The 18,659-nt window shown below is 42.5% G+C and overlaps 1 protein-coding gene across 2 annotated transcripts; it reads left to right on the top strand.

Annotated features, from left to right (window-relative positions):
• Positions 1 to 1,014: 1,014 nt before the first annotated feature.
• On the top strand, positions 1,015 to 13,625 carry LOC310815666 (C-terminal-binding protein 1). 2 transcript variants are annotated; one of them, XM_083685542.1, is made up of 9 exons: positions 1,015 to 1,056; positions 7,738 to 7,892; positions 9,165 to 9,309; positions 9,935 to 10,141; positions 10,354 to 10,568; positions 11,182 to 11,312; positions 11,627 to 11,754; positions 11,880 to 11,994; positions 12,108 to 13,625. In XM_083685542.1, the coding sequence occupies exons 1-9, from the start codon at positions 1,050 to 1,052 to the stop codon at positions 12,292 to 12,294; spliced, it is 1,290 nt and encodes a 429-aa protein (XP_083541668.1). In that variant the 5' UTR covers positions 1,015 to 1,049; the 3' UTR covers positions 12,295 to 13,625. The 2 variants fall into 2 exon arrangements, with proteins under 2 accessions (XP_083541668.1, XP_083541667.1); XM_083685541.1 differs by lacking the exon at positions 1,015 to 1,056 and adding an exon at positions 4,342 to 4,618.
• Positions 13,626 to 18,659: the final 5,034 nt, after the last annotated feature.

Raw genomic sequence — 18,659 nt, forward strand, 5'->3', positions numbered from 1 at the left:
CTGTATTTCATAGAGGCCCATATTTAAAACAAAAATAACCTATATATTTATTACTGCATTAAGAAGGCTGTGGCCACACGTATCATAATAAAACCCTTTATTGTGTCCATATAATGATGTGGCTGTGGCACACTAGCTGTTAAAGTTACCTAGTATTTGACACCAAGGGTGTCAAGAATGAGGGAGGGCTCTCAAGGTGAGCACTCAAAACTGTTGGTGGTGCTCAAGGTAGTGTTTGAACCAAATACTAATTGTCTAATTTAAGTTTTCCCAAATGTATTGCTTACATTAACTAAATCCACCAACCTGTCATTCTCAATGGTCACAATTCACACTCAGTAAAATCTTGTTTTTTCTAACCCTAACCCTTGGCCTAATTTAGCCCTACAGATCTATCATTGTTTCTCAATGATGCAATCCAATTGCGAGGACAACAAATACTGAATGGCTGTTTCAAAGTGCCATGTCTGTCTTCTATGTGCTTGTATTTCTCAGTTCTGCTGTCTGTGATCAACCAGAACTTACAGGCTGGTTTATCTAACTACTAAACTACTGAAGTGTGCACTATCTGAAAAGGAATGGGCAAGAAGAAAGGTAAGTATAATGGATCAACAAACTTTGTTGAACATTGTTCTCTAGATGTAAAGTAGATAGGGCACATGGTCACATACTTGAGTGTGCATTTAGTAATATCTTTCAGTGTCTGATCCTGGCTGTTCCAATGTAGGCTACCATTTGGAAAATATTTTACTCTGCCTTTCCTGACACTGTTCCAACCAATGCACTCTCCCCCTTCTACACATTTTTCTAGCTCCCCCTGGCCCCCTCCTCTCTCTCCCCACTGCATGCTCAGATTTCTTTTCCTGTATGAGCAAGTGAACCCTCCCCCAAGCCTGTCTAGTTGAGTAATGAGCCATATTGTGATTGGCTACTATCCAGAGGCAGCCCACCTCGATTGGTTAGCTCATGGCTCCTATGATTGGCCAATCCTCTGCCGCATGTTTTACCAAGCACGAGCACAGTCTGCTTTTGAGACACAGAAGAGGGTGATGCAAGGTTTGTGATTGTTTTTGTTTTGCCCCATATTGTGCTTCCTGTGTGCTGTGTATGTGGTTGTCATAGGTCACTAGTGGGCCAGGACACACGTGAGGGCAGAGTTTTGTTCAATCAGGGAAGGAGCAGTCTGCCTATCGGCACCGAGAGGAGCAAAGGGTGGCAGACTATGGGGACTAGTGTTCACACTGTGACAAGTCAAATGAGTAAACAGTATGATGTGTGTGTCTGTGTGGTTTAACATGTGTTGAACTGTCTGATGCTGTTATCAAAGCATTCCCTGTCCCCAAGAGACTGTCTCATTGTGGATATGTCTTTTTTGTTATTTTGCTTAGATGTTCTTTCTGTATATATTAAACATGATTAAACACTTCAGCCACCTTTCATAGGCTGTACTGGAAAATGTGCAGTAGTACTGTAATACTCACAGTGATTTTTACATGTGTAAGGGGTAGGAACGCTGACTTTTGAAGCAATCAGCACCCGATTGAGTTTCACTATCAGGTTATTGTGCAGGGAATTAGTTTTTACCCACATCTTTAAATTCACCTAACCTAAAAAAAGACAGGCCAGTATCCACTGTCTCTTTTCTTTCCCCTGTGTGTGTGAGTGTGTGTGTCTGTTGGGTGTGTGTGTTTCCATGGGGAAAGCATACAAATATACTTCTTTACTGAATTGAAATTCACATTTAATATGTTATTTGATGTCCACATTAGTTGATATGCTGTAATTAGAAAAGCAGAGAAGACATAATTTCATCCTTCAATATTGTATTGTAGTCAAGAAATACATCCTTGATGAAAGCTCTCCCTCATGGATGACTATTCATTTTCAAACAGGATAAAGCTCACCCAATCCATGAGAAATGTCTTAATGTACACATCTCCCTGCTTCCTGTGCTGATTTTGTTTCTTTTTCTCTCTCTGTTTCCAACATCTGTCATCCTCAGTACAACATTCACATTGTTGAGTTGCAGCTCTAAAGAAGCATTACTTTGCTGTCAGTCATCATAAACTAATTTTGGCCCACGCAAGCTCTGGTTGTTGGCCTGTGCATGTTTTTGGTGGGTGGAATCCGATGTGAAGGAGCTGAACCATTAGACACGCTGCAGTGGTTGCCTAGGCGGAGAGAGGTGGCTGCAGTCTGTGCTCAGACAGCGTAATCTTTCTCTCGGGCATCTTCTACCTCCCTGCTCTTCTCCTCTTTCTTTTTTTCCTTCACATTCTCTTTGCACATCCCATTCTTTTCTTCTACTGTTCATCTTCCTTCACGTACAGCACATGTACAACACAGTCCATGTGAAATTGTTATCCGAGTCATTTCTGTGGTTTTGCTGTCGTTCTCCGCACTGAATGAGTCTGTGTCTCTGTGGTGCTTCAAGATTAGATCTCTGTCTGTGTGTGTGTTTATAGTTGGTTGTTTTTCCATTTTCTCCTTGCTCTGCCCTTGTTTAGAATTTCCCCATATGCTTTTGTGCCCCAAAGGAATACTACGCTCTGGTGCTACTTAATTGGTAGATGCAAAGTGCCACTTTGCTTCAGTAATTAAAAGGAACTAATCAGCTTATGATAAAGACAGTAACACATCTGAGGTAAACCAAGGAAGGTGCCATTCTAAACAAACCTTGGACTGTCTTGACTATAAGTCATCCAAACAAAATCATTCAAGCTCAGCCGATCATAATAGGCTGTATTATTATATGACCCTTTTATTTCTGATAATTGACACAATTATATGGACACATGTAGACATATTTATCTACAGGGTGTGAGCCCTCTCGTGCCCTGTGTGGTAAATGATGCAGCATAGATGAAGCACATGCTACAGTATAGGTTGTCCATGTTCAAACTCTCAGGCCCCGAGGTCCTCTGAAGTCAAAAAGAAAAAATGTTCTCGCTTGAGTTATCATTGGTGCGTCTCCTCCACTCAAGCACCAGTGGAGATCTGCTTATGTTCCAGGGGGTGCGTGTATGATGTATTGTGTAGTTGTGGCTCAGCGGATAGCTTGAATCTATCAGTAGTGTAAGAACCACAAGCTGGGGAGCGAGACACTGCATTGGGAGACAGGCTGTTGTTTTTTTCTGTACTTCCTACACAGTAGGCATAACAAGTATGAGTGTTGATCTAGTCTGCTAGCTCCAGGATGTCATACTGCATTCACAGAAAGAAATGCAATCTGGTATATGAAGTGTGGCGTACAAGCATTCAGAGTATTTACAGTATTACCCGATTCCGAGCCACAGTGTTAGTTAGAAATTGGAAATTACTTGGCTTTCAAATGAACTTCTCTATCACATGGTTAGAGAATAAAGGCTACATAGCTTGTCTCACATTTTTTTAGTGAGTTTACTGATTGTTTGAGTAACATGGTTAGAATGAATCATAGTGACACACAAGTTCCCTATGAGGAAAAAAAGAGTTAGGGTTACTAACCCTGGTTTCTACATAGCACCAAACAGGGTTCCTCAAATGGTGTTTAATCCAGATTAAAATGATCCTGTATCGTCTTAACTCTGTTCCCCTATTTAAATTTTTCCTTTGTTTGGAAAAAGTACTGAAAAATGATATTTAAAACAGATATTAAGGAATAATTGGCTAAACATGATCTTGGTTCTAGCATCCAAAAGATTTGGTTCAGATTGGTCTCAAAATCTGAAGGAGGAACAGAATTTGACACCAGGATTTAGTAAGAGAGATGTCGTGGATACTTTCTTGTAATTCAAATAATTCATCACAATTGGTAACTACTCAGGACCAAATAGATTTTAGTGTTTGATCCCAAGCTAATACAAAATAACTATAGGGCAATTGTAATGTAATAACCACTTTACAAGATGTAATCAACATTTTATAAAACACTTAATTGACCATATGGCATGTATGGTATACGTATGGCATTTTCTGTATGTAAAAATGTATATGGGTTACCTTTTTATTTACCCTATGTGGACATGATCCTTTTCTTTAGATTATCACTCAGGCCCCCCCTTTTCTGCCTGTTTTAAAATGGGCTTACTCTCAACATTGAAATAGATTTCTGGGTTTAATTCTAGCATATGTGGCCAACACCAAAGAAGATCAAGTTTCTCCCAGCTTTCTACATAATGCTCCCTGCTATTGCAAAACTACAAATTTTGCCTTCTATCAGGAAACAAAAGATACATTTTGTGTGGCTTTAGCTCCACCCCCCATTCCTCTTCTCTCTTTCTTGCAGCCACCTCACACTCGCGCACACTCTCTCTCTCTAGCTCTCCCACTCCCATAAATGCAGTGACAATTGCATTCTGTGTGTGCACGCGTGTGTGACAGAGAGCGATAGTCGAAATAGAAAGTGAGAGAGAGGGAGGGAGAGAGAGAGAGAGAGAGAGCAAACGGGAAAGAGAAAAGGGGGAGCATATGTGTATGCTTGTCACTTAGGGGCAGGGAAAAAGGAATAAGGAAATTGAAGTAGCCGCCATATGCTGTTGGATTTTTGGTGAATGTCTTGCTGAAGTGAATATTCTTTTTTGGGGGAGAGAAAAAAAGATGGGAAGCTCACATTTGCTGAACAAAGGCTTGCCACTAGGTAAACATTTACCTTTCCTTTTGTGCATGGATGGACCACATGTTAACCGTGATTCCGCTGTGTGTGCTCACAGATATTTGTGTGTTCAGTCAGTGTACAGTATTCTTCCTTCCCCTCCCCCCTCTTCCTTCCCTCCTCCCTTCCCCTCCCCTTTCTCTCTCCATTATCTTTCATCTCAACCATTCACCCACTCTCAATGCTGTAATAGCTTGCTTTCTGCTCTCTGTTCCGAGATGTTTTTCTGTGGGGCTGTTTTGGTCCTGGTGCGTGTGCTCTAGTAGACGTGTGGGGCTTTAGAGCGTAGACAGTGCTGATCACTAGCTTGATAAGAGTACTGCAGGGCTAAAGGACAGAAATACTCTTTCCCTCCTAAAAGATGTGAAGGCTGGCAAGGACACAGCTGATATTTCCTCAACGGCCTTCCCCTTCATTGTGAGGTATAGGGAATGTTGTTTCCAGTTCCGGCCTTGACTTGTTTCCCTAATTTTCCAGGCTAGGAAGAAGAAAATGCCTATTCTAGAACAGTCTATCATGGAAACTAGGTTGAGGAAGTATATATATTTAACAAAAGCTTTCTTCATAACAGCGTTCTTAACAGTTTCTTAATACCATTGACTGTTACAATTGTAATTTTATATTCATTACTGTACCATTTTTTGATACAGTGTATTGATATGACAGTTGGGGTTTCATTTGATCCTCATGATTGATATTGATATGATTATTCATGTCTTGGATCATAGGGGTCTTCAGTTCTGTGAGCATTGGATTGTGTCTCATCTCATTATGAAGAGCAGGCTAATTGACACAGAAACCATTCTCCCCTGGGGTGTCCAAATAATAGGCAAAATGGTCCCCATACGAAGATCATAGCATTAATTGATGCCATGGAATGTAGTGGATATTGATTTCTGTAATCATTTCTGAGGACATTACTGGAAAATGATTCTGTTTTTAGGCTACACATTTTGGGGTTGCTGATATTCATCCTAGGCACAAATCAAACATGGCTGGGAAAAAAAGCAGACAAACCAGAAATTGCATTGTGATCTATGCAACTGAGAAAGAGAGTTAGCCTGTGTGTGTGTGTGTGTGTGTGTGTGTGTGTGTGTGTGTGTACTGGTGGGTTTCTGCCTGTTTGTTTGCATGCATGCCTCCACTTGTGTGTGTATGTTTATATATGTGTGTGTGTGTAGGCTGTGTGTATATACCAGTGTACATATCTACTACTGTGTGTAGGCCTGTTTGTGTATGCATGCCAGCCGCCACCTGTGTGTGTGTGTGTGTGTGTGTGTGTGTGTGTGTGTGTGTGTGTGTGTGTGTGTGTGTGTGTGTGTGTGTGTGTGTGTGTGTGTGCTGGTGGTGGGCTGGAGGGAGCTGAAGGAGAGGGGTGTGTCACAGGGCTCGTCTGGGAGCGAGAGAGAGAGCTCTCCTGTGGGATCAGAGCCGCGGGTAGACGCAGCTCACGCCATGTTGGTGCATGCTACATTGGCTAGGAGGATCATAAATCACACACACTATGTGTGGGTGCTCACAGGTGCATTTATTTTCTTCCTTTTGGTGGTCACAGACACAGTAACAATTCCTGAATCTTCTGTACACTGGATGCTATTGTTTCACCAACGTAGAACTCATGAAGGAAGTCCTAATTCTATGTCTTTACATAGAACGTATGTACAGTACGCTACTCCCGACATAGTGTCTGTCCCCACGTCTTGAACATGGGAACATGACATGGTTAAGAGCCTATTTTGAGGTTGTTCGCGATGAGATATGAGAGGACAGTAGTAACATCTTTTTAAAACGCAACCGGTGCCGCTTTGAGATGTTGACCTCATTTTCAGGACGCTTGTTTGAGTATGAGCCCAGATGATGGTTCACAGCAGGCGAGACAACCCCCGAAGGCCACATGAGACAGTTTAGAATAAAGGAGGACCCAAGGGTCTTTTATAAGGCTTCCCACAAGGTCACTCAAACATTGGAATGAGAGGCATTTCCTTCCTCTTTGTATCTGGCTCGCTGAACGTGTAGAGAATTGGGTAGAAATTGTAGGAATCTTCCCATTCACAAGCTTACTATTCACTATGTTGACAATTACTCACTGTTTGGTGAGAGAAATCGTACTAATTCACTCTCTCTTCCATAATGTTCTCACAGTCTATCATTATGAGGATTGAGGAGAGGAGTCTATGTACAAACAATACAGTACTGAGGCTCACATTTAATCATTCCAGTGTTACTGTACAGTAGCTAGTCCTCATTGAAAGAACTCTGCAGCATAATGTATCTCAGACAAAACATGGCTATGGTTGGTTATCGTGAAAATAAAGATGAGTTTGTTCATCCACTGAATTATTTCAGATAAGCAGCATCGGTGTGTTGGACATAATTGAACAACCATTTTATTGACGGCTCAGACTATTTCCTGTGGCAATATTCTGTAAGTGCACTGTAGTGCAATCAAACTCCCACAGTTTGAAATTTGTTTCACATCGTAGCGTTTAACTGTCGTTTAGAGTTAATATGTGCACTGTGGTTGGTTAAATGTCATTTATCTTTTCGTTGACACTTTCAGTGTCATTCGAATGGCTAATTTGATTAATTTCTCCATGGGGGAGGCTTGGCGGTATTTCTCATCGAATGACAACCTTTACCCTTCATATGAAAGGCTACAGTGTGCTTCTGCTGCCTAGTCGAAACACGTAGATGACCTTTGAAAATTCGAAATTGCCTTCCAGGGTCATGGTTTGCAATAGGCAAAATGAAACCAGCAAATGGTTTTGTGACACAAATGCAGAATGAGAGCTGGTTAGGCATGTTTTCATGGCCATGCATGCACTTCATTCAAATACGAGCTGACAGGTTTATGTACAATATCATTATAAGTAACTCACATACACAGTACTATAGGTCTAAATTAGCACGGTTGCTACTACACCATATATAATGTTGCTTGATTGATTGATTTAATTGGATCAAGTAAATATTTTACTGCTCCAAAGTGGAGACAACACTATACATTTAGTAGAGGTATATATCCTATATTTTACTCATATCTTCATGAGTAAAATCTGATAGAACATAAAGTCAATACCACCCTCTCCCCTGTCTGTCTGCAGGCATTCGGCCGCCCATCATGAACGGGCCCATGCACCCACGCCCTCTTGTGGCACTGCTGGATGGGCGCGACTGCACCATAGAGATGCCTGTCCTGAAGGACGTGGCCACCGTGGCCTTCTGCGATGCCCAGTCCACCCAGGAGATCCATGAGAAGGTACAATACAACACACACACACATGCACCATCACACATGCATACACACACACGCACGCACGCACACACGCACGCACGCACACACACACACACACACACACAGGACGTCCATGAGAAGGTGCTGCTCTCTATTCTGTTTTACATTTGAATGGTTCTTCTCTCATGTTAATTCAAAGGAACAAAGACACCCTGATTTAAAACCATCAGTATCATGTTATTGATATGATTTGCAAACCCCCTGCTAAACAAGCTTGCCCAAATACCGTAATTAACTCTCCCTTATACAATGGACCAAACTATTCATTTCTAATGATGCAAATACGCCTGACAAGCATACATGTTTCTGTTCATTCAAGTATTCCACACTCTAATTAACAGAACAATATACGACACAAGATTGTCCATGTGTTTTTTCCACTCACCGAATCAGAGCTCAATTAAACTTCTAATGCAGACTGCGCCCCCATACTAACTGTGATGCTTTATGTCCCACTGATTGCCCATGTTTGTTATTGCCATGTTTTTGTCCCGTTGTCTGGACGTCTGCCAGACTGCCTCTCTGAGAACGCTCCCTGGGTTCTGAACAAACAGATGGCAGCCTCACTGTGTCTGTCCATCTCTCTCCATGTACTGTACACATTCACAGGCCCCATAACCACCCAGCTCCTTGCCTCATTAAAAGCCCCCTTTGTGGTTTAATTGAGCGGCATGGTGGCTTCGCACAGAACATAAAGGGGGAGTAGCAGAGCGTATTGCGACGAGGTTGTGTTTAGGTTGATCGTGAAATGAAACAGACTTCGAAGGTTGGAGTACATCGAAAACTAAACACAAGATGAGAAGTCCTTGTTGAAGCAAGTGAATCGACATAGCCACAGTTAAACTAGACACTAGATGGCGCCGTCTGCTTTGCACTACAATGACACACCATTTAAAGTCCTTTTTTTTCTTTTTCTCAATGAATGGGACTGGGTCTTAAAAAATGCACTGCAGCACTGTCAAAACAGTTTCCGCACAGTAGTTGTAACTGTCACTAACCCTATATTTCAGACATGTTCTGAGGCACACACATATAACTCATTATAAGCATGAACAGTATGATGCCTAATGTCTTCACATGTCATGTAATATGTTTTGACTATTCTAATGCAGTCACACAAGCTTATAACAAGTCTTATAATGCTCTATGAACGCATTATAACTGTATGCTCAAGTGTTACTGTCGGCCCGGTGCAGTACTCTGTTTTCTAACCCTGAGATTTATTTTGTTATGCAGGTACTGAACGAGGCAGTGGGGGCTCTTATGTACCACACCATCACACTCATGAGAGAGGACCTAGAGAAGTTCAAAGCACTGCGGATCATCGTGCGCATAGGCAGTGGCTTCGACAACATCGACATCAAGTCTGCTGGAGATTTAGGTGAGCCAACTGCTTCTGAATTCCTACACAAATGCTGCTGACAATTTCACTGTCAGCGACATTTGGTTTTCAATTTACCACAAAAAGCAAGTGCTCGCAAAGCATTCTTTTCCTACCCTGCCGTGGCCCACTCTACCTTACATAAAACGTATCCTAGCTATATAATATAATAGCTATCTCTGGCAGTCCTGTCTCCTCTTAGGAATTCCAGCTAATACGGTACATCTGGCAAAAATTAATCAAGCTTTTGAGAAGTTTGAGAAAAATATTCTGCCGGATTTCCATCACGTGCACTTCCCATTCTTACAGGACACAGAAGCTAATTGTTGAGCAGATGGTTAGCTGGGAGCATATGCAATTTATGCCAGGGAACACATCTGACTTGGGAAACTATTCTCTAGCAGTCCTGTCTTCTCCTCCAATAGGAATATCTGTCTCTAGCAGCCCGGTCTTCTCCTCCAATAGGAATATCTGTCTCTAGCAGCCCGGTCTTCTCCTCCAATAGGAATATCTGTCTCAAGCAGCCCGGTCTTCTCCTCCAATAGGAATATCTGCCTCTAGCTGTCCTGTCTTCTCCTCCAATAGGAATATCTGTCTCTAGCTGTCCTGTCTTCTCCTCCAATAGGAATAGCTGTCTGTAACATGCCTGCGGCGTCAGTGGAGGAAACTGCAGATTCGACTCTGTGTCACATCCTGAACCTGTACAGACGGACCACCTGGCTGCACCAGGCTCTCCGGGAGGGCACGCGGGTCCAGAGCGTGGAGCAGATCCGCGAGGTGGCGTCAGGGGCGGCACGGATCCGCGGCGAGACGCTTGGCATCATCGGCCTGGGTAAGTGACGAGTCACTTGGTACTTACATAATGGCTGTCGTGAAGAGGAATGATGAATACTATGACATTTTTTTTTAACACTTTATAAACAAATACGCTCAGAGTTCTTCGGCTTTCAAAACTGGTTTGGGAAATGCCGTATTCAATCGACTTGAATCCCATATCTTTTGTGCGACTCTTTGTTTTGTGGGATCGTGTGTGTGTGTGGTCAGGTCGTGTCGGCCAGGCGGTAGCCCTGCGAGCCAAAGCCTTTGGCTTTAACGTGATCTTCTACGACCCGTACCTGTCAGACGGGGTAGAGCGAGCCCTGGGGCTGCAGCGTGTCAACACCCTGCAGGACCTCCTGTTCCACAGCGACTGTGTCACGCTGCACTGCAGCCTCAACGAGCACAACCACCACCTCATCAACGACTTCACCATCAAACAGGTGAGGGACGTGGAATGCACGTATGCAAACACACGTAGGTAGTAGTACATAAGCGTAGGTGCACGCACACGCACACACACACACACACACACACACACACACACACACACACACACACACACACACACACACACACACACACACACACCCACATACATGCATGCGTACACAAGCATGCGCATGTGTGTGGGAGCACACAAGACGCACACACACACACAGATACACACACACAGACACACAGACACACAGACACACACACACACACACACACACACACACACACACACACACAGGAATGCACTGTATTCCTGTCAATGGAGTATTTAAATCTGCTTAGTTGGGTCAAAGCTGAGTGAGTGCCCCTCCACTGTTGTTGGCTGCATTGTCTCTATGCGTGTGCTGTGTTGTGTTTGTTTCAGAGTACACTCCTGTTGAACTCAGCAGTTTGTGTGTGTGTACAGGTACAATATGTGTGTATGCATCCTGTGTTAAGCCTGTAAATTCCTGTGTGTTTATGGATGTGTGTGTGTGTGTGTGTGTGTGTGTGTGTGTGTGTGTGTGTGTGGGTGGGTGGGTGCATGTCATGTACTGACCCTGTGTGTCCCTGCTGTAGATGCGACAGGGTGCGTTTCTGGTGAACACGGCCCGAGGGGGTCTGGTGGATGAGAAGGCCCTGGCTCAGGCCCTGAAGGAGGGGAGGATACGAGGGGCGGCCCTGGACGTCCACGAGACCGAGCCCTTCAGGTGGTCCCTCTTTAACTCCATCTTGGATACCATATGAAATGAAGTTAGAAATGATCTTGGGAATACTTTGGAGTATAACTGAACATAACATATGGATGTCCTATCCAACCTCATGGGCAATATTTGTTATTTCTTGCACTGTATTTGTTGTAAAGTATCTTCGGTGCTCATAGTACTGCAGACATTTATTCCATAGCATATACTTAGCATTATATCAAGTTATATACAGCCTACTGTATGATCTTATTGGATATCCTATGAAAAGTTACATGAATGAATGCTGAATGCTGTTCTGCTGTTTATCTCTGTGTCAGTTTCAGCCAAGGCCCACTGAAAGACGCTCCTAACCTGATCTGCACCCCCCATGCTGCCTGGTACAGTGAACAGGCCTCTATTGAGATGAGAGAGGAGGCAGCCAGAGAGATCAGACGAGCAATTACAGGTGACATCATACATAAGGCCAATCATACTACCCTGACTCCCAAATCACACCGGTAGACACAAACAGCAAAACAACAACGACCAAGTCACCAATGGCAATCAGTGACTCTTGTTTCCTGCTCTCAGGTCGTATTCCAGACAGTCTAAAGAACTGTGTGAATAAAGAGTTCCTGACCCAGACCACACACTGGGCCAGCATGGACCCGGCTACTATTCACCCGGAGCTGAACGGGGCCTACAGGTAATAACACACACCCTGTCAGTGCTGATACACAGTTGCTATAGAAAAATAAGAGATAGTGTCAATACAAACATAATGTTTCTTTTTGGTTCTTTTAATGGTTCTTTCCCCAGGTACCCTCCTGGCGTTGTGAGTTTGGCCGCTGGAGGGCTTCCACCGCCTGTAGAGGGCATCGTCCCCAGTGCCGTGCCCATGGCACACAGCCTGGCCACGGTGAACCACCCCCCTCACGCCCCCTCGCCCGGCCAAGCTGGCAAGGCAGAGTCCGACAGAGAGCAACACCCCAATGACCAGTTGTAGCCCCGCCCTACATAGCCATCTGTTGTTCAACCTATAGAACTCTGCTGGGGTGCATTCTGTGAGGTGAAACGTTCACAAAACGTTGCAGATAGAAATATAATGCGTAGGGTGAAATGACTCCCAATTCTACGTGACAGACGCTCATTTCTATCGGACACAATACATTTCTATCTGAACGCTCTGTAACGTTGCAGCCCCCTGAACAGGCCCCTGGTGTTCACCCCAAAGAGGAGGAGCGGACAACTTCCCCCAGCTCCTAGACAGACAGATGCCAGGAAACAGACAGACTCACAGACAGAGGTCTATCACAGGTCATCTGGTCCAACAGTAGTGGAGTCAGTTGTATTTTTTGGAAACTGTTTTTATGTGCAGAAAAAAAGAGAATAATATTATTGTGGATTTGAAAAGAAAAAGAAAAGATCCTCAAGCAAATCCTGCTGTTTAGACTGTAGTTTGTCCAAGTAACGTGGGCGAAATATCTGTTTCTGTGTCCTATGGGTTCATTGTAAAAGCAGAGAAGTAGTTGATTATAACATGAATGTAACCTGTTTGTGTACAGTTTTTAGAAATATGAAAAAATATTTGTATTGCAGTCTAAAAGAAAAACAAGGGTGAAATCTAACCAACTGATTTTAAAGACAATAGAATATCTGTTTTATATGTTCCCCAACAAGCCCCAAAAGAGGCAGCTTTTGCACACCTTCTCAGGAAATTTAAGTTTCCCCCGTTCTTTTCTCTTTTTTTTATGCCACAGTGCTTTGTTTTTCTACCTGCTTGCCTTTTTCGTCTATATTAGAAAATACTTTAAAGTTTCCTTTGTTCAGTTTAAGGGGCATGCAATTCCCTAGGCTTCAGCCTCTGTATAAATGTTCAAAATGTGCATTTTGGGAGAGAAGAAGCCCATGTCTCGTGCATACCTGACGTACTGCTTGCCTGTGTCAGTGTGACTTGATTGTAATGTGAGATGCAGCTTTCTACAGTAGCTGCAGGATTAGTAGCAGCAGCCCTCCATTGCCTACATTGGTTCCCTTCTGGTCAAGTAGTAGGCTAGCAATATACAGTATAAATATATATTATAAATATCATTATTTTTGGTTAACCAAAATCCAAAAAGAGATGTTTGTGACTGTTTGCATTTGTATGAATTATTTTAAAAAGAAATAAAAGTCCCAGTTGAAAGGTCAAATATTAGGTCTTTGTCCACGACAGTAGATTTTACAATAGTTATGGGAGGCTTTTCAACCAGGGTGAAAATGTCTGCGTTATCCCACTGACACCACTGGGTGGCACAATAACTGCAAGACTCATGGCTATGATAATAAATATGTACTAAATATCTACACCATTATTTTTCTTAATCCCAAATAAGCCTGTTCATTTTACATAACATTTCATCTCAAGTTTAATTGCAAGAAAAGAAAATTCCTTTAATCCGTTGCATTGGAACATTAGGTCTTGATATATTTTAAGCTAAGTACTGTAGGATGCTCAAAAGAAATTGGATCAATGTCATGTTCTAACATGACTTAAACTGCTCACTTATGAATAACATACTGCACTCTAATGATGGTTGTATATTGTCTAGGACATGGTAACAGTTGTCAGAAGTATCATCTCAATTATAGCCCCCCTTTCTTGGATGATTTAGGGACTAGTCTGGCACGAACAATGGAAAAGGGCTCTCTACTTTTTAGAAACTACAGCCACTGGAACAACCTAGCAAGCAGCTGGAAGTTGTGATTGTTCTCTTGGAGAGATTAAAAGCAGATGGGAGAGGCCTGTTTGTATACCTCTTCTTTCATGTCAACCGTCCAACAACAAACATAGGCCTTCTCTTAAAACCTAAATCAAAATGTGTCATTTATGTTCCTATTTGCTTAGTCATACAGCGCTCATAACATATGGCTGCTGTGTTCAGCGTGTGGTGGGTCCAACTTCACAGATGAGTTGAGCAGTGACAGACATGACTCTTGCCAGGATTTCCAGACTTCCTCTCCTGATCTCGTTCCCTCTCTCAGCAGAGGTGCAGTGGTTTGAGGGGCAACAGTCATAGAAGGAGTATGTTGAAAGGAGAGGGTTGCCTCTATACTATATTACGGATCGTGGGTGAGGTTCCTGAAAACTTCATGTTTCACCCATAGCCTACAATGGAATTAAGATGATCTTTGTGCTACAAAGTTTCTAACAAAGCTTCAAGCTGTCAAACTCACCCCAGCATTAATACAAATAGTTAAAGTATGTTAAGAAGTGCTTAGCCACCGTAGGACAATGTATAGTACATATACAAATCATTTCTATGACCATTCAGGATGAATGATTATCTCCCAGTAACGACTACGATGACATGGATGGCATTCAATTCGTTTTAGTTTTCTAAACAAAGAGCAAGGTCATCAAAGCAGCTGTAAAGTTATTGAACGTAAATCATATTATAACACATAGAACTAAACATGAGGATGATGTTTTCTGAGCAATGAAAGCGCAACATTGAAGTTGCTGAGTTGGTTTGATTTGAGATGCTACATAAAATGCACCTAAAAGCCATAGTCAGCCATGCTGTGCTCAGTTGGAAGGGTACTTTTCTCAGCTCACAATAAAACTTCAGTGCTCCACTTTCAAAAGTGGGGCAGTGGTTTATGCCTAGTTTCAAACCGAATAAATCTGAACAGAAGCAAATTGTCTGCACCCAAACTCCAAAACTCCAAAAACTTGAGGTTGAGCACTTTGATATTTTTCGATATTTCATCCAAAAGACAAGGCTATAACTGTGCAATTCACTCTATAAAACTCAAATGAATAATTTTCTCAGGTCTACTTGATTTTGTAGAACCATATAATATTTGGGACTGTGCAACACTTCAAATCCAGGGTAAAAGGCCATTGTGCAGAGTCTCATGAGATTGGAAGATGTGTGCTCACGTTGGATGGGTGAGGGGAAGACCTCTACTAAAATAGAGGAAGGACATTTTATGTTTGGAGGAAGAACCAAGCCAATTTTGGCAAAGCGTACATCTATATTTTTGTTTTCCTATTCAACGATTTACGGGTCACGTTTTGCGAAACGAGTCTGTCTGAGTGACGCACTTTACGGCCTGGGTTTTGTTGCCCACCTGCGATTTGAACAGGAGCTGTTGTGTGCCATGTGGTTTCCATCAAAGCCTTCTCCCTCTGTGCTCCATTTACAAACTCATCTAGAGAAATGGTTTGGGAGATCCACAGTTAAACACTTCTCTTTTATTGACCATGTTCGCCTTTATTTCATGTGCGTCAAGCCATCACAGTGCTCAAGGTCAGATTGTTTACTCATAATCAAAATACAGACTGCTAGTGACCATGGACTTGTGCTTACATGTGGAAAGTCTTGTTTTAAACACTCTCGTATGACCCATCTCAAAACACAGTCACTTTCAATGCTTTTCCGAAGCAAAACCACCAGTCTTTTCCCCTCAAATCAACCCGCAATTCCAAGAAACATTCTCAACATCTGGGAAGCAGCATTGTTTGAAAAATCAAGAGTGCTTCAAGGAATAACAAAGAATAAATTCTGAGTGGAGGATCCTTTAATCCATCATAAACAGATTGATATCAGAACATTTTCCGACTGTCTGTCCAAGGGTTTCATGCGACTCCCTCTGCACATGACCTCCAGTTCGAAGGAATCACAGTGACTCCCCAGACTCAACTCTCTAGAGGCCTGCAATTGATGGCAATTCATCCCAACATCATGTGCAGCCCTGCAGGCGTAAAGCTCATCAGCAATTAAATAGAAACAATCTGGATATCCTGTGATCCTCTCCCTCGCTCTCTCTAAGGGAAGTTGTCCTTAATCTCTACCGAACATGCCTGTCAAAAGAACATGTTGAAGCTTTCAATTGCCTTTCTGACATCAGACAAGTTTCTTCGTCCATGACTGGGTTCTGTTGAATGTCAAATGGATTGAGGTACTTATTCCATATGACAGATAGATTACATGCCTTTTCGGTAACCCTCGTTTTTATGGGTCCGCCCGGAACTCTGCTGTTCCCCTCTCCCTCCAGTACCACCCTGTCCACTACTATGCTGCAGGGCTTAAATGGTTTCATCATTTACTAATGAACATTAATGATCAACAGAAAGGGAAAATCATGCAATGGCCATATTTTCTCTTTTCCAATGTTCCTTCCCAGTCAGTCAGATCTAACACTTCATATTGATTTCTAATGTGCTGTAATTCCCCCCAAAATGTGGTCATGCTGTAGGGAACACCAGACTCTTCTTTTTTGATAGCGTATATATGGTGCTATGAGTGTGTTGCTATTGTGTTTGTTCCCACCACCAACCCGAGCCTCCACCTGTGTTGGTTCTGCTCAGTCTGTATCTATCTGGGGGTTGATAGATGTATGGGCTCCCTGCCATGACATATACTTGTATGTGTTGTGGTCGTTTATAACTCCCAAAAGAGCTCTCAAAAGAGCGGAGCCATCCAAATACGCCAAGCCTAATCGTATTACCATTTTTATATTCCATAAATGGTTAAACTAAGATGTGAATGTTCCTGACTGAACATAAGATACTGTATTTTTGAACAACAAAATATGCTCTCATTGTGTCTTGAAGAATGAAAACACATCTCTGACTTCAGCACAGTTCAAGCGAAGGTCTCAGAAAGATTACTTGCACCATTTCACATTCAGTTAGTTAATTGTAATTATATTGGATAGACAAGAATAATTTCTTTGGCATTCTTCACAGACAGCTCAGGGAGGACAGTTTAGAATAAAACACTTTCAAATCCTTGCCATGCTTTTAATGATATCCTACATGAGGATTTATTTCAATGTCTTCTGTAGATTGACAGTTGATTGGCTTGGATGGGAGTAGGCACTGAAACTGTCTCTGATCATCTCTCCATCTGCTCCCATAAACCTACAGGCGGTGCTCAGAGAGTGCCAGCGTCTGCACTAACAGACTGAAGACACCGAGAGACATCATTTTCATCTCTTGGACTGTCAAGAAATGTGAAGAATGATCACGATTCTGATCCTTGCTTTCATTAAATATGAACCCGCGAGAAAGAGTGGCAATGCAGTCCATTGAGGGTGTCACGTTGTAAGCGCTCCCACCTATCAAAACAAAATGAACTAAGTTCCCCCTTTTAGAGTTACCCTCTAAAAACAGGGAATGCTTCAGAGGCCCTTGGAGGGACCCAGTTTTGGGTTTTGAGCCACAGTAAAATGGTGGATGACCTTTCTTGCTCGGCAGGCAAATAAAATCTCAAACAGGGCTGATATAATTTGACACAGAAATAGGAAAAGCAGGAGGACACATGAAACCAGCATGGCAAGGGTAGAAGAGAAGGAGAAGGGAAAGGAAAGCAGAATAAAGCCCCTCAAAAAGCCATACAGTTCGTCAGAGAGCACCACACTAAAGCTGGGTGGGTAACTAGAGATCAACACTTTCAGCCATGGCAACTAGGTGACTTTTCTCCTCAAGCCAACCTTATTTGTGAGGCTGTTTTAGATTTTAACATCCTGGAAAATACTGCTCAGCATATTTGGCAAAGACAACTGACCATACAAAGGTCAGTTAGGAACAGTTCAATCCTTCTTTTCCTAATTTAAAGATACTACAACTAGTACAGTAATGTTTTTGGCAACCTGATGAACACAATGACATTTGGAGTTCCCTACCTTTGTCACCTGGACCCCCAACAATTTCACACCTTGTTGTATTTTATATATTTGTACAGTATATTGGAAAACATCTGTCACTGTTTTGGATATCCTAGTATTGTTTTGAGAGGTCACAGCAGGCTGCTGGAGGGCCAATCAGGTTTATGCTGGCATGGGTCTGTAAGTCATTGGCTCTCTAATATTCTGCCATATCTTTAATGTCATACATGACTACGCCCAATCAGGGCAGTGATTCTATAAAAACTAAAACTCACATTAATCAGGCGCTATGTGATTTACTGTGCAATGAATGGCTCCCATTATATGCCAAGTGGGATTCAACTAAGATGCAGAGCCAAGTGAAGAGCACTCTATCCAAAAGTTATATAATTTCCCCCTCCGCATCTCCAAACTATTAGAAACTCATCTGTGTGGACATCCACATGTTCCTAATGTCAAAAGACATTTCGTTTTTGAGGACTTTTCTTTCTAGGACCTGACAAGCTGGCAATATTGACTTAGCTCTGTTAGTGAGAGCAGAGATGTTGAGGAGATAAGGCACACCCTTGATTTGGCTTTGAGAGAGACAGGGAAGATGGTGCCAGTCCCACATGGGGATTACATTTCTGACCAATTACCATGCAGTAATAGATAATCGTTACGGATCTCGTTGCTATGACAATGTTTTTTAAAACTAGCCTTGCTGTTCGCTTG

This window comes from Argentina silus (genome assembly GCF_951799395.1).
Source record: "Argentina silus genome assembly, chromosome: 15".
Classification (NCBI taxonomy): domain Eukaryota; kingdom Metazoa; phylum Chordata; class Actinopteri; order Argentiniformes; family Argentinidae; genus Argentina; species Argentina silus.